Source organism: Mobula hypostoma, chromosome 23 (assembly GCF_963921235.1).
Source record: "Mobula hypostoma chromosome 23, sMobHyp1.1, whole genome shotgun sequence".
Taxonomy (NCBI): Eukaryota; Metazoa; Chordata; class Chondrichthyes; order Myliobatiformes; family Myliobatidae; genus Mobula; species Mobula hypostoma.
Genome location: NC_086119.1, coordinates 37408243 through 37425132, shown reverse-complemented (window position 1 = coordinate 37425132; position 16890 = coordinate 37408243). Strand labels below are relative to the sequence as shown.

Here is a 16890-nt window from a genome sequence, read left to right as displayed (position 1 = left end):
TGTTTTTGGATTTTCTTCCCATTTAGAAAGTAGTCTGCACATTTATTTTTTCTGCCAAAGTGCATGACCATGCATTTTCCAGCACTGTATTTCATTTGCCACTTTCTTGCCCATTCTCCTACTCTATCTAAGTCCTTCTGTGGGCTTCCTGTTTCCTCAACACTACCTGCCCCTCCAACAATCTTCATATCATCTGCAAACTTGGCAAGAAAACCAGCTATTCTATTACCTAAATCACTGAAATACAGAATTAAAAAAAAGCAGTCTCAACACTGACCCCTGGGAACACCACTAGCTATTGGCAGCCAACCTGAAAGGAATCCTGTTATTCCCACTTGCTGTCTCCTACCACTCAGCCAATGCTCTAACCATGCTAGGGTTGTGTGCTGTATACACACTTTATAATAAATGTACTTTGAAACTTTGGTTTATTATCTTCCAACAATGTTCACTTACATTATTGAGGCTGGAAGGGAAATACTACAAATTTAGTACATCTGAAATAAAAACAAAAATGCTGGAAAATAATTGTTGGTCAGGCAGAGAGGAACACAAGTTGCACCATGAGATTTTCCTGTATTTTGTGTTTCCACTTATTGTTGAGGCTAAAGTCCTGCAAATGCACAAACTCCACTTCTAACAGGTACTAGTATTGACCATGGTGTGTTAATGTGAATATTAGGTTTGCATCCTGAACAATATCACAACCAACCATTTTCACAGCTGTATGAAGGTTAATAATAGTTGCTAGATATCAAAGAAATGCAGAAATAGTTTTAATTTCTTTTCGAAAAGCAAAATTTTATTTACTTTGGAAGTGTGTTCTTAAATCTGGAATGTACTGTCAGCAGTTTTTAGAAAACAGCCTGGAATAGAACAACTTATGTATAGAGGAAATATAATGCATGAACTTAAATATTTATTTCCTTTAATGCTCATATTTTTAGAATCACCTTCTTAAAAGCAGAAGAAATATTTTACTGACTGAATTTGAGGAAATCTATACATTTTGTGTCAATCAACCAAACTGGTGAAAATTATGATTAGCAACACAAGCCAGCAGCTTTCTACAACAAAGTTCTAAAAGCATTTCAGGGAGAGGGTGTAGCAAGAACTGGCACGTCAATGCAACATACAAAAATTAGCTGTGGTGGCATTTGTACTTTAAAGAACTCAGATTAATTAAGGAAGTGTGGATTCCAATGCACTTCACTTCCATTGGTTTGGCTTCTCACATTTTGTATGATTTGATTAAAATAAACTTATTTAATATATTTCTTGGCATGCCAATTTGGGTCTTAACATTCCTACACTGAGACAAATATTAGAAGAGGAGAGGAAGCCACGTGTCTAGATCAGATCTCTCAATGGCTTCCAGCTTGGTGTAAAAAAGATTCCATTTGTGGCCCATGATATCCAAGATCAAAAATAAATCAAAAAAGATACTTTTTTTTGACATTCAACTGGTAAAATAAATGATGTTTTTCCAGAAATAAGGGCAAGTTATTAAACTGAAAAGATTAAATGCCCCTGAAAATAAACATCATTCAAATTTCCGCTTGTTCCAGGCAGAACTTCTAGCCAAACTTTATCACCAGCATTTAGTTGATGGATGATACCACCTGATAAAATGTTTTGTGACCCCCTATCATTAACACTTGAAACAATCACTGTACGTCCATTTATTTGCAAACCGAGTCTTACTTGGCCAGCAACTCGCAAGTTATATGAAAATTGATATACCCCAGCGAAACTACAAGTAAATATTCCTGTCGCACAGTTGAAATGTTTCTGGCCATTATAGATCCCAGTTTCACATGGAATTGCATATGACTGCCTAAGACGTCCTGATTTAAGTTTTACGGAAAAGGCCGATGTTTTTATTTGTTGTGGACATGCACTGCAATCTCCTTCCGGTCCCCTTGGTCCAATGTCACCTTTTTCTCCTTTAAGACCTGGTTGTCCACTGCCCTGTGAAGCTTCCACGATTTCAGCATTGTCTGCAAAAATAGATCATCATATTTATCCAGTCAGTGGAAAATTCATAACTTGATTAACTCAATTTAAATCTTCACAGCATAGTAGTACAAAAGAGTAGGACCAAAGGTGACAGAACATCCTGATCTTGATAATTTGAGCAGTATTGTGTTGGAAACTGTACACCCCAGGTTAATTTCTAGGCCCAGAACTGTCAACAAGCAGAAGCTGGACAATGTGCTGAATTGAATGCTGGGTTGCAGGAAACAGCTGACAAAAGAGTGTTGTGATCATTCTGGTTTCCTTTTGAAGATGTCGTTTTGCGGGCAGGGAGAGAAGATTTCTTAAAGTTTCACTTAAGTGGAGAATATTGCATCCTCAGATAGCCTGCAAGAGTTACTCTTTGAAGTAATGATATAGAAGTGCAATTTAATGCAGGGTATGCCTTGAGTGTTTCTCATGTTTGTCAATTATTTCTCGTAAGTATTAGAGGTGTATAAAATCTGGAAATTAGTTTCAATTAGATTTTCACACTCTGACATCTTACACTTTTCCATGATTGGTTCTTTCTAAGAAGTGGTTAAGAAACAAAGGCAATAAATACTTGGTATGTTGCACAATATGGGTGAGAATCCAATGGAAGGCATTTGTTATATTGTTGATTTCAATGACATGAAGTTAAGTCAGGTGAACCCCTCACTCAGATGAGTACGCAGATGGAAATTAATGAACTTGTGTTTATATACAACCATAAAGCCAAACAGTTTAACTGGATTCCAGCCCTTACCTACACAACCGGGTGGTTGCTCTTCCCACTGTCCGTTAGACAGACATGTTATCGTGTCTGCTCCCAGAATAGTGAATCCGGACTGACAGGTGTACCTGACTGAAGATTTACAGATCGAGAAATGGGCATGAGCCACAGTAGGGACAGAGCCACATGGGGTCACTGTAAATGGAGCAGATAGTAACTGGTTAAATGAATTGAGACCATGTAGCACATGAAGAAATGTGTAAATCGCAATAAAATGCTCAGACAACTAGTAAGGCAAAGTGAATCACACTGGTAGGGAATGTTTGGGAAATGCCGAAAGTCTCAATTCTGCTGAATATTAACCATGAAAAAATAAACGTAATGTGAAAGCAGTGAGCCTTGCTACAGATAAGGAGGATTGAGCTGAATCAGATGCATAGCGATTCAATTCCCTAAGACACAACCAAACACAGTGAACTGTAACATTTCTTAATCTAGATCTAGTATTAGGTAACGAACCAGGTCAGGTCACAGATCTCTCAGTGGGTGAGCATCTGGGGGACAGTGACCACTGCTCCCTGGCCTTTAGCATTATCATGGAAAGGGATAGAATCAGAGAGGACAGGAAAATTTTTAATTGGGGAAGGGCAAATTATGAGGCTAAAAGGCTAGAACTTGCAGGTGTGAATTGGGATGATGTTTTTGCAGGGAAATGTACTATGGACATGTGGTCGATGTTTAGGGATCTCTTGCAGGATGTTAGGGATAAATTTGTCCCGGTGAGGAAGATAAAGAATGGTAGGGTGAAGGAACCATGTGAGGTGGAAAATCTAGTCAGGTGGAAGAAGGCAGCATACATGAGGTTTAGGAAGCAAGGATCAGATGGGTCTATTGAGGAATATAGGGAAGCAAGAAAGGAGCTTAAGAAGGGGCTGAGAAGAGCAAGAAGGGGGCATGAGAAGGCCTTGGCGAGAAGGGTAAAGGAAAACCCCAAGGCATTCTTCAATTATGCGAAGAACAAAAGGATGACAGGAGTGAAGGTAGGGCCGATTAGAGATAAAGGTAGGAAGATGTGCCTGGAGGCTGTGGAAGTGAGCGAGGTCCTCAATGAATACTTCTCTTTGGTATTCACCAATGAGAGGGAACTTGATGATAGTGAGGACAATGCGAGTGAGGTTGATATTCTGGAGCATATTGATATTAAGGGAGAGGAGGTGTTGAAGTTATTAAAATACATTAGGACGGATAAGTCCCCGGGGCTGGAGGGAATATTCCCCAGGCTGCTTCACGAGGCGAGGGAAGAGATTGCTGAGCTTCTGGCTAGGATCTTTATGTCCTCGTTGCCCACGGGAATGATACTGGAGGATTGGAGGGAAGTGAATGTTGTCCCCTTGTTCAAAAAAGGTAGCAGGGATAGTCCAGGTAATTATAGACCAGTGGTGGGAAAGCTGTTGGAAAAGATTCTTAGAGATAGGATCTATGGGCATTTAGAGAATCGTGGTCTAATCAGGGACAGTCAGCATGGCTTTGTGAAGGGCAGATTTATGTCTAACAAGCCTGAGAGATTTCTTTGAGGAGGTGCCAGGCATAGATGAGGGTAGTGCAGTGGATGTGATCTATATGAATTTTAGTAAGGCATTTGACAAGGTTCCACACAGTAGGCTTATTCAGAAGTCAGAAGGCGTGGGAAGTTTGGCCGGGTGGATTCAGAGTTGGCTTGCCTGCAGAAGGCAGAAGGTCGTGGTGGAGGGAGTACATTCAGATTGGAGGGTTGTGACTAGTGGTGTCCCACAAGGATCGGTTCTGGGACCTCTACTTTTCATGATTTTTATTAACGACCTGGATGTGGGTGTAGAAGGGTGGGTTGGCAAGTTTGCAGACGAGACAAAGGTTGGTGGTGTTGTAGATAGTGTAGGGGATTGTCAAAGATTGCAGAGAGACATTGATAGGTTGCAGAAGTGGGCTGAGAAGTGGCAGATGGAGTTCAACCCGGAGCAGTGTGAGGTGGTACACTTTGGAAGGACAAACTCCAAGGCAGAGTACAAAGTAAATGGCAGGATACTTGCTAGTGTGGAGGAGCAGAGGAATCTGGGGGTACATGTCCACAGATCCCTGGAAGTTGCCTGACAGGTAGATAGGGTAGTTAAGAAAGCTTATGAGATGTTAGCTTTCATAAGTCAAGGGATAGAGTTTAAGAGTTGCGAGGTAATGATGCAGCTCTGTAAAACTCTGGTTAGGCCACACGGAGTGCTGTGTCCAGTTCTGGTCGCCTCACTATAGGAAGGATGTGGAAGCATTGGAAAGGGTACAGAGGAGATTTACCAGGATGCTGCCTGGTTTAGAGAGTATGCATTATGATCATAGATTAAGGGAGCTAGGGCTTTGCTCTTTGGAGAGAAGGAGGATGAGAGGAGACATGATAGAGGTATACAAGATATTAAGAGGAATAGATAGAGTGGATAGGCAGCGCCTCTTCCCCAGGGCACCACTGCTCAGTACAAGAAGACATGGCTTTAAGGTAAAGGGTGGGGTGTTCAAGGGGGATATTAGAGGAAGGTTTTTTACTCAGAGAGTGGTTGGTGTGTGGAATGCACTGCCTGAGTCAGTGGTGGAAGCAGATACACTAGTGAAATTTAAGAGACTACTACACAAGTATATGGAGGAATTTAAGGTGGGAGGTCATATGGGAGGCAGGGTTTGAGGGTTGGCACAACAATGTGGGCTGAAGGGCCTGTACTGTGCTGTTCTATGTTCTATGTTCTATGTTCTTAATGACTTATGAAGTTCATTGCCAGGATGGTCCCAAGTAGTAGAATAATGGGCTACGACCGTATGACATTCAACACGCCTATGCATGAGATAATGCTGCTTATCTTCATTGTTATTTACCTTTGATTTTCTGCTAGTGATAAATATCCAGGGATGATTCTATCCATCCAGACAGGACTTTAAAAACAATGATATTTAACTCTGAAGAACATCTACTTTAATGTTGAATGTTGGGTGTAATTCTGTGGCAGCCATTATCACCAATGAATCAATGGTTATACACCCATTTCAGCATTATGATCTTGTAAGTGTCACCATTAGTAAGAGATATCTAACCATTATCCTGCTTTCTCTTTCAGAGGATTGATAAAATACCTGTAGCTGTGTCACAGAGGAACAGAGTATTGAAACTAACTTTCAGGCCGATCCGTATCCCTTATTCAACATCAATAAAATAGATATCACATCGTACTATAAAATAGATGCCACACTGTACTATAGGTAGTCATAGCCAAAGGGTGGTAGTGGGGATGAGCTCCCACTGCTAAACAAATGCTCTTCATGGCATGCATCTCAAACAGCCTCTGACAACCCAAGTCCAACTCCTGGCCTTCACGTGTGGCATAGTTCTTATGCCCGGCGGAGCTGTTCTCGCTGTCAGGAGAAGGGGCAAAGGCGGGCCACTGGTGCCATAAAACCAGTTGCTCCGGGCAGATGGGGCTTATTAACCACGGATGGTAGCTCGTCTAGGAGAGGAAAAACTCTGATTTCAAACCTCTGCTGCCTTGCGGCTATACCCACTTACGGGAAAGGCTTTGGGAGTGAACCCCGAGGAAAAATCTGGAGTCGGAGTCCCGAAGGTGGTTGACTACTGTATCCAGCACCAGCACGGCAACTCCCGCGATGCTGCTGGCACCAAACTGTATCGATTTTCGTCGTTCCTTTGGACCTGCCATCAGCATGGAGAGGGGTGTCCCACTGCATGGGCAACAGATGGACCTCCATACCAACTCTGCCCTGGCTTGCGCCCTGGAGAGGCCACTCCCAGTGACTACCAGAGGCGCAGTACCCATGGTCGACCACGACCGATGGAGGCCACACACATACACTATCTGCCATTCATATCCTAATAATAAATATTGGTTGAGAGTTTGCAGTGCACTTTATCTGACTTATTCCCAGAAATCTCCTAACTTAGGAACCTACCACAATCAGTGCCATGGCACCAAATACTACTGTTGCACCAAGTGTCCTTGGCAGTCCTTGAAAGCTGAACTAGCAAGGAAGTTTGCCATCTCAGGAAACTTTCCGTGGTGTGAGCAGGTTGGCTGACACAAAAAAGCGCAAAAGAGGTGAACAGAGTTATGAAGTAAATCGTCAGAAAAGTGATACAGATGCAGATGGCATAAATGGCACATAAGGAGCCAATTAGATGATCTTCTGGGCTGAAAAGGACTGAGGGAACAGAATGAACGACAGTGTGAGAAGATGCATCAGTGATGTTATAATAAAAAGCCTAAATTTGCTGCTTCTAAAGGCTTTCCATAACTCCAATCCCTTTTGTTTTACTGTTCTCAAGTGCTAAGATGAAAGAGAACAATTACAGCAGAAACTAAATGACCTTGACTCACAGTAATTCAGCATTCCGTGTTCGATCACAGCACCCAGCTTTGTATTCTTTCACTGCAATGGACTGGGCTGTTTTTATGCACAGATGTACAGGAACAGTATTGCTAATCTTGTGAAGGCTGTGTTCAGCCCTCAGAAACTGTACCTTGTGCGTCCTCTCTCCAGGCACTCAGGTCGACCTGTGGTATATCTTTGCAGTTTACAAATCCTTCTGGAAAGCGGTAGAATTTAAATGCATCCCGAGGTAGCAACTGTATCCCAGTATTATCACAGATAATCCTGGACATGGAGATTTGAGTAAGAGCCTGGCGCTGGGCAATAGTAAACACTTCACGATTTTGCCACCAAAATCTGAAGAACAGAGGGAAAATGTCAGTGTTGAGATTCTGAAGTACATAGATCAAGACTGAACTAGTTGGCTACAAAAACACCAGTATATCCAGACTTATTGAACCTAGGTCTAACAACTGTACAAAGGAAAAAGATCAGAGGGAGAGGAATCATACAGTTTCTGTTAACTTATACCCAGAAGAAGGCCTTCAGCCCAATACATTTACACAATCCAAAAAATGGAAGACTTAAGCTGATGCCTCTTCTCTGCTTTTGACCCAGGATGTTACAAGCTGCAACATTTTGTGCTCATCCTGCAACTTTTTAAATGCGATTAAGATTTCTGCTTCAATTGCCCTTGAAGACAGAACATTTGAGTCTCTTATCTTTGAATCCATCGCATGGGACCTGCATAAGGTTGATAAATAATGAGATAAGATTCCTGGCCTTTCTGCAGCTTTCCAGTCTGAAGATCAGTGTAAGACTGTATTCGCTCCACAGACCTGGACAGCATTCTAACCTATTTTATCGAACATTATTAACACTTCTGACGAAGTTCAAAGTGAAATTTATTATCAGAATACATACATGTCACTAATTTAGTCAGATAGAAGATTTTACATCATGCTGGAAACTGTATTGGATTCCTCTATGCATTAGAGCCCTAATCAAGACAGATAGAAGCCCTAATATGTAATTGGTTGTGAGGCTCCCAGCTGAATGAAAGTATTTGCTAATTTACTCTCAGGGAATATGTGACATGCGAGTGCAAATGTATAGGAAAGAGCTATAGTACAATTTAAGATCACTATCTTTGAGTTTCTTGAGAGAGTGAGTGATTGAAGAAGGGTTTTGGCTAATCAATACATGCAGAGGGACTTGTTTCTGGAGAGGAATATGCCAATAAGCATTCCTAGTTTCCTGTACAACTATGAAAGAAACTCAATCTTGACATCTCTTCTCAAACATACAATTCTTCTTTGCCTAAATTATCGCATCCTAACCTGGAAGACTGGATTATTGAAAAGCTCTATTGGTTGTTGGATTGCCTGTGCCTGGCTTGTAAAGTGGACAGTTAAAGTCCTGAGTTGCTTGATTGTTTTAATATTGTTATTACCTGTCCCCATCTCTCAGGTTCTTGAATTGCTGTCCTATTAAGCAGGCTAACAAGGGGCCAACCCTTCCACCTCTAACGAAGGGTTCAGAGATTGCCCCTAACCACACGTCAATATTTTCTGTAGTTCCGTATAGACTGAGGAGCTTATTTGCTAGGTCTGTACTTCCAAGAACTTGAGCAAGTTGAAAAGCATTCTTTGGTTGTGAAAGTCCACAGAATTTGCGCCATGCAGAGTAACCTGAAAGATCCAGAGACAATAAAAAGCATGTCAGCTCATTTGTGGCAGTTACACTTAAACAAGAACAACATTAACACAAAATATCCCGAGGTTAGAAACATTGCCGGGTGATCTGCTGCTGGACTCAGGCAGGGTCTTTGTAAACTTATCAAGTGAAACTTTCTGGAATTGTCAACAGAAATGAGACATTTTTATTTTTTTCCTATTTTGTGTAAAACATAGCTGAGTTTGAATTAATGCTTTATGCTTCTGCTTGAGGCTAGTTATGATCTTTTCACAGCAGAAGCCACCCCAACTGCACACCAATTCATAAAGTCTAAGAGTAAGCTTCAGTCTTCAAATTTTACATTATTTTAATCAAGACCATCCCCTCACTTGGCATATTGTGAAACATTTATTTGAATTAATTGTTCTTTTGGATATGGGTGAGGTTCCAAGGTGCCTTCAGGAGCTAATGATGAGCCACCTTCCTGACCCACTGCAAGTGTTCAGGTGAAGTATTTTGTACAATAGTGATGGAAAGGGTGGGCTAGGATATAGCTCCAGTGATGTTGAGGGAATAGATATGTACTTCCAAGTCAAGTTGGTGTGGAATTTGGAACGTAACCTACAGTTGAGCATCTTCCCATGCACCTATTTGTCCTTCTCAGTGACAGAAGTTGTAGGTTTGGGAAGAACAAACAGGTTAACATGCATCACTGGCAGTGAAGGGAATGAGTATTTATGGTTGCAGATGAGGTGTCATCAAGTGGGCTGTTTTACTCTGGATGGTATCAAGGATCCTGAAAGCCAATGGAGCTGCATCCATCTGGTCAATCGGAAAGTGTGGTATTATTTCTGATTTGTGGCTTATTGATGGCAGTCTGGCAAACATTTGAGACAAAAATGATAGTATATCAATCACGATTACCACAGAGCAAATCTGAGAATAACTTCAGAGCTTTCCAAAGTACAATTAAGTACAGAATCTGCTTTCAGAGGTTTACTTCTTCTGCACAGGGAACACTGCTATCTCCTTCCCAAATCAGTGAATTGGACAAGAACTGTTTGGAAGTTTAATTACCAGCAAAATATTCTGATATTTGCAATATTTCTGGATGAAATGCTTATTGAAAACTAAGCTTTTGATTACCTTTCACAACCTTTTTGGCCTTAACCACTAATTTTATAAATGTAGACCCTGATTACATCTGATAATTATTAAAAATCAGAATCAGTTTTAATATCACTGGTATACAGTATATATATATAGTTAAATTAAATAAGTGGTGCAAAACTAGAAAATAGTGAGGTAGTCGATTCAGAAATTGGTTTGCAGAAGGGAAGAAGCTGTTCCTGAATCATTGAGTGTGCACATTCAGGCTTTTGTACCTCCTTTCTAATTGTAGCATTGAGTAGAAGGCATGTCCTGGGTGACTGCAACACTATTTGAAAAGTAATGACATTTTAAATTTTACTTTCCTTCCTAAAGCTTGCTTATATTTCACATTTTACCTCTGACATACAGTGCTTATAAAAGGTATTCACCCACCTTGGAAGTTTTCATGTTTTATCGCTTTAAAACATTAAATCACAGTGGATTTAACTTGGCTGTTCTGGTACTGATCAACAGAAAAAGATGCTTTTGTGCCAAAGTGAAAACAAATCTTTACAAAGTGATCTAAATTAATTACAAATATAAAACACAAAATAATTGGTTGCATAAGTATTCACCCCCTTCAAGTCAGTATTTAGTAGATGCACCTTTGGCAGTAATTACAGCCTTGAGTCTGTGTGCATAGGTCTCTATCAGCTCTGCACATCTGGACACTGTTTTACATTCTTCTTCAATATTCTTTACCAAACTGCTCAAGCTCTGTCAGATTGCATGGAGATCGTGAGTGAACAGCCCTTTACAAGTCCAGCCACAAATTCTCAATTAGTTTGAGGTCTGGACCTTGATTTCTCCACTCCAGGACATCAGCTTTGTTGTTTTTAAGCCATTCCTGTGTAGCTTTGGCTTTATACTTGGGGGTCATTGTCTTGCTGGAAAACAAATCTTTTCCCAAATCACAGTTCTCTTGCAGAGGGCATCAGGTTTACCTCTAGGATTTCTCTATATTTTGCTGCATTCATTTTACCCTCTACCTTCACAAGCCGTCCAGAGCCTGCTTCAGTGAAGCATCCTGACCGCACGATGCAGCCATCACCATGCTTCATGGTAGGGATGGTGTGTTTCTGATGATGTGTGGTGTTTGGCTAACGCCAAACATAACGTTTAGTCTGATGGCCAAAAAGCTCAATTTTGGTTTCATCAAATTATTGAACCTTCTTCCAGCTGACTTCAGAGTCTCCCACATGCCTTCTGGCAATTCTAGCTGAGATTTCATGTGAGTTTTTTTAACAGTGGCTTTCTCTTTGCACTCTCCCATAAAGCTGCAACTGGTGAAGCACCCAGACAACATCTCGGCCACTGAAGCTTGTAACTCCTTTAGAGTTGTCACAGGTCTCTTGGTGGCCTCCCTCACTAGTTTCCTTATTGCATGGTCAGTCTGTTTTTAAGGACAGCCTGCTCCAGGCAGATTTACAGTTGTGCCATATTATTTCCTTTTCTTGATGATTGACTTAACTGCACTCTAAGGAATATTCAATGACTTGGAAATCTTCTTGTATTCATCTCCTGACTTGTGCTTTTCAATAACCTTTTTGTGGGGCTGCTTGGAGTGTACTTTTGTCTTCATGGTGTAGTTTTTGCCAGGATACTGACTTACCAAACACAAAATAATCTGCAGATGCTGGGGTCAAAGCAACACTCATAACATGCTGGAGGAACTCAGCAGGTCGGGTAGCATCCATGGAAAAGATTGGTCGACGTTTCGGGCCGATCCGGCCCGAAATGTCGACCAATCTTTTCCACGGATGTTGCCTGACCTGCTGAGTTCCTCCAGCGTGAACTGACTCACCAGCAGTGGGACCTTTCATATACAGGTGTATTTTAACCACAATCGATTGAAATACCTTGACTGCACATAGGTATCCAAATACAGATCTCCATTTAACTAATTATGTGATTTCTAACTCTAATTGGCTGAACCAGTGATGATTTGATGTGTCGTATTAAAGGGGGACGAATTCTTATGATTCAATTATTTTGTGTCTTACCTTTGTAATTAATTTAGATCACTTTGTAGAGATCTGTTTTCACTTTGACCCAAAAGAGTCTTTTTTTCTGTTGATCAGTGTAAAAAAAACAAATTAAATCCACTGTGATTCAATGTTGAAAAACAATAAAACATGAAAACTTCCAAGGGGAGTGGGTGAATACCTTTTATAGGCACTGTATGTAAATATTTCTCGGCAGGACATTTAAGAAATCATTGGTTGGAATTGTTGCTCTTGCTGTTATGAGAATTATTCTATGTGATTTGCCGCATAGCTTCTTGATGGCATCTCTGTTCTGGAGCAACATGGCTTGTTTTCAGCTAATCGCTGAAATCATGGGGAGAAAATAATCTATGTCAATAACTACACTCAGTCCTTCTTTCTATAAAGTCATTGATAGATGCCATGATGGTACTGACTGCAATATCCAGGTATCTAAGTTAAATGTTGTCTAATATTTGTTTTATGGCACATGGGTCTCATCCATACAGTCTCATTGAAACATACTTCTCTAAACGTAAACCTGATAAAGCACGCTCATTCAAAAATATGAATAAAATTATCTTACTTGAATATATGCTGTTATATGCTCATTAGCATAACCTCACTTTTTATTTACTCCAAATTAATATTTTAGTGAATATTTCACAACAAAGTGATCTCCATTAAATATGTCAAGTAAATATTTCCTGATAAATTGAAGGGTATTGCAGTAATTTGGAGAACTTATGGGTCTGTACAGAATCAGGTCATCTGCAAACAGTCTGACTTCAGATGTAACACAATTTGGAAGGTCATTTATATAGTTAAAACAAGTAGTGGGCCCAAGACAGTGCCCTGTGGTAGAGTTTTTTTGAAACTGTGCAGCTGCTTTACAACTTCTTTTCAAACTCTGTTGCCCACGATCTTTTCATGAAGAAACACAGAGAATTGGAATCAACTGCACAGCCCGTGGAGTTGAAGAAATTGCCAGATACACACTGCATACCTGTGAGTTTTCCTCAAAAAAATCCCAGGTCTCATTGAATATTTTTTTAAATCTGCTATCATAAGGGCATTTATTTGGAGTTAATTAATTCCTCATCTTAAATTACTTCTTAATAAGAGTTCCCCAGTAGTTTCTACTTGTTTCATAGGCCCCAAGGACTCGTTCTTAATCCATAATTAATAATCTGAGTTCAGTATTTGCTGATGCCAACTTCTTGCTGTACACTCACTGTGAATGCATTACATGCCCACTTCTCATTGCTACCATCAAGGAGGAGGTACAGGAGTGTGAATACGTATACAGCATTTTTGGTATAGCTTTCTTCCCTCTGCCATCAGATTTCTGAATGGGTAATGAACCCATGTACACTACCTCACTACTTTTATCCCTCTTTTCAGGACAATGCCGGTGACATTAAGCCAGATTCTGATTCTATATTTGAAATCGATGATTCAACAATGCAACCAAAGACAACAGAATGAGATACTCAAAGGTACGATTCTAACTGCAATTCTGCAAATACATTTGATTAAAATGTACATCTCAGCTGCTGTTACGCCTGCCGTATGATAATATTCACAGCAACTTTCTAGCTGCTCTTTGACAGTAAACCCAATATTTTCCCATCGACTTTTTGATAAATGTGACTGTAGATCAGTTTTGGATAAAATAACAATGTATTTTTCTGAGCTATGTGCAACACTTTGCTTGTCGTCCTCTTACCTTGGAGCCCATGATCGCGAGAACGTTGCAAGTTCAGAGCACCCAAATCCAATGCTAAATGAGCAGTCAGCTTAAACAGCTTCTCTCGCAGCTCGTCTGTCAACATCTTGTTTGGTTTCTGTAGTTTTGCAGGACGACCCAGTAATCCTCGAACAATGGGATCAGCTCCACCTGCACAAAACACAATCTAAGTTGTGGAGAAAGCTGTCCTATGAAACAGCTGTCTGGGAATGTAAGTGCTTGGTATTCTAGGCTCCTGCCCTGTATGCATGCATTACGTATCCCAGTCGAGTCAGAAGAGACAGCAAAAGCTGGAATCCAGAGTAGTAAGCAATCTGCTGGAAACTCAGCGGATCAAGCAGCATCAATGGGAGGAAGGAATTGTCAATCTTTTGGGTCAAAGCCCTGCATCTGGACTCATTTCATGCAGAGTACTGATGCAGGGTTTCAGCCTGAAACATCCTTTCTTCCCATTTAACCTCAGTCCATTGGTTTGGAAAGGTATCTGAAATTTTCGGTGCTATACCTGAAAGGAAGTTTAAAGAAACCAAGAGTTTAAAGTTTATCTCAGACCTTCCTGTGAGAACAGCACTCAGGAGGTTCCAAGGCTGAAGTTTGCAAAGGCGGTGAGCATTCCTCTGCTGGTTCCAGCACCACACATTTCTGGAGTAGGCCTGAGTCAGGTTGCCCTTTGGCCTTATTGCTGCACCACCTTCAATCTCCCCTCTCCCTTCAACTTTCAGTTCTACTTTGTACTTTAGTTAATCGTAACCAGAATCCAATTACAACTAACATGTGACCAACCCGACTCTCAAGATCTGAGCAATGGTTCAGGCTGAGTTCAGTAATGTTAGAGCATGTTTCCTACCTTCCCTTATTATTCTCCAGGGAGTGAAGAAAGTCTGGTGGAGAGGCAGGCTCGGGAACTGTGGGTGCTCCTGGTAGTTTTCACCTAGGCGGGACAAGGTTGGCTGAATGCTGAGGTGTCCAAAACGGAAACATGCTGTTGAGAAAACGTTGGCGATACTGGGATTGACAGACTCATCATAGGCTTCATAGTCTGGGAGATATTTTTCTGTTGCTTCTGGTCCAATTACCAGGGGAACATAGTCTCGGTGATTTATTATCTGGAATGAAAAGTATAGTTTCATTTGAAAAAGACCTGGTCACCTTTCTACCCTCACTATGAGTCTGGCCCAGAATAAGAGTTTCAAGTTTTCATCACTGCCCTGTCAGGGAGTGACTATGGCATTCTGTGGCCTTGGAGTAGCAAAGGCCTTAGAAAGAATACATGCGGTAACACAAGTCACACACAATAAAACTCTGGGAAAATGGATTTCCTCTGGACCACCCTCATGTTCAACTAGATTAGATCATTCAGCCGCAACCTGATCCTAAATTTGGAGAACCCCATAGACTGACTCTAGAACAGGACTGGTGACTGACCCCAGAAGTGGGACATCCTGCTGTATGGCTGTGACAAGCTACTGAATACCCGAGGCTGAACGTGGTCTCTCTACTCTCCATTTTGAATTGTACTCAGTAGTTTTGTCTCATAATGGCTTGAGTCTTTTTTTGAAACTGTTTCTCAGAATTTCTGTTCCTATACTTTCCCTTCCGTTAATGTTTTGACTACCTCAGCAAAATGCCAATTACTATTATTTAAGTCTCTGCCTATAAACATAAACTAGAGACTAAATACCTTTTTCTCAAGTCATTGTGAGGCACTATTGCCATGTGTGAATTTTCTTCCTGTGACAAGGTGACCATAAGCACACGGTATTGGGGGTAAGGTATTGGTGTGGGTGGAGAATTGGTTAGCAGACAGGAAGCAAAGAGTGGGAATAAACGGGACCTTTTCAGAATGGCAGGCGGTGACTAGTGGGGTACCGCAAGGCTCAGTGCTGGGACCCCAGTTGTTTACAATATATATTAATGACTTGGATGAGGGAATTAAATGCAGCATCTCCAAGTTTGCGGATGACACAAAGCTGGGTGGCAGTGTTAGCAGTGAGGAGGATGCTAAGAGGATGCAGGGTGACTTGGATAGGTTGGGTGAGTGGGCAAACTCATGGCAGATGCAATTTAATGTGGATAAATGTGAAGTTATCCACTTTGGTGGCAAAAATAGGAAAACAGATTATTATCTGAATGGTGGCCGATTAGGAAAAGGGGAGGTGCAACGAGACCTGGGTGTCATTATACACCAGTCATTGAAAGTGGGCATGCAGGTACAGCAGGTGGTGAAAAAGGCGAACGGTATGCTGGCATTTATAGCGAGAGGATTCGAGTACAGGAGCAGGGAGGTACTACTGCAGTTGTACAAGGCCTTGGTGAGACCACACCTGGAGTACTGTGTGCAGTTTTGGTCTCCTAATCTGAGGAAAGACATCTTTGCCATAGAGGGAGTACAAAGAAGGTTCACCAGATTGATTCCTGGGATGGCAGGTCTTTCATATGAAGAAAGACTGGATGAACTGGGCTTGTACTCGTTGGAATTTAGAAGATTGAGGGGGGATCTGATTGAAACATATAAGATCCTAAAGGGATTGGACAGGCTAGATGCGGGAAGATTGTTCCCGATGTTGGGGAGGTCCAGAACGAGGGGTCACAGTTTGAGGATAGAGGGGAAGCCTTTTAGGACCGAGATTAGGAAAAACTTCTTCACACAGAGAGTGGTGAATCTGTGGAATTCTCTGCCACAGCAAACTGTTGAGGCCAGTTCATTGGCTATGTTTAAGAGGGAGTTAGATATAGCCCTTGTGGCTACAGGGGTCAGGGGGTATGGAGGGAAGGCTGGGTTCTGAGTTGGATGATTAGCCATGATCATAATAAATGGCGGTGCAGGCTCGAAGGGCCGAATGGCCTACTCCTGCACCTATTTTCTATGTTTCTATGTTTCTATATGGAGTCTTATGCACTCTTTAATGGGCCAAGAAAGCAAAATGGTAAGATAAAAAACAAGGCATGCGCAATCTTCAATGAAAACAGCCACAGTCACCAATAAAACATGTTCCTTTTGGAGTTGCGGGAACAGGATTGACTGTCCTTAGACTATGTGAAAATATGAAGTCTGTACTGGCATTCAGTGGAGTTAGGAACACAGAGAAAGGAGAGTGATAAACCTTCCAAAATATTTGCCAGACTGGATGTCAGGGCAATATTTCACTTACTTGAATAATCTAAAACACAGATTCAAAAATAAGGGTCTAGTTATTTAGGAC

At 41.3% G+C, this 16890-nt stretch overlaps 1 protein-coding gene across 3 annotated transcripts in view; it reads right to left on the bottom strand.

Moving 5' to 3' along the window:
• Positions 1-786: 786 nt before the first annotated feature.
• LOC134336688 (myeloperoxidase-like) overlaps positions 787-16890 on the bottom strand; it is a 70012-nt gene continuing 53908 nt past the window's right edge. For all 3 annotated transcript variants that reach the window (XM_063031046.1, XM_063031049.1, XM_063031047.1), the window contains exons 10-15: positions 14535-14793; positions 13667-13837; positions 8577-8814; positions 7275-7480; positions 2765-2926; positions 787-2000 (exon numbers count right to left, since the gene is read on the bottom strand). In XM_063031046.1, coding sequence (XP_062887116.1) covers positions 1507-2000; positions 2765-2926; positions 7275-7480; positions 8577-8814; positions 13667-13837; positions 14535-14793 — 1530 coding nt within the window. In that variant the 3' untranslated portion in view covers positions 787-1506. The remainder of the gene's footprint in view (positions 2001-2764; positions 2927-7274; positions 7481-8576; positions 8815-13666; positions 13838-14534; positions 14794-16890) is intronic.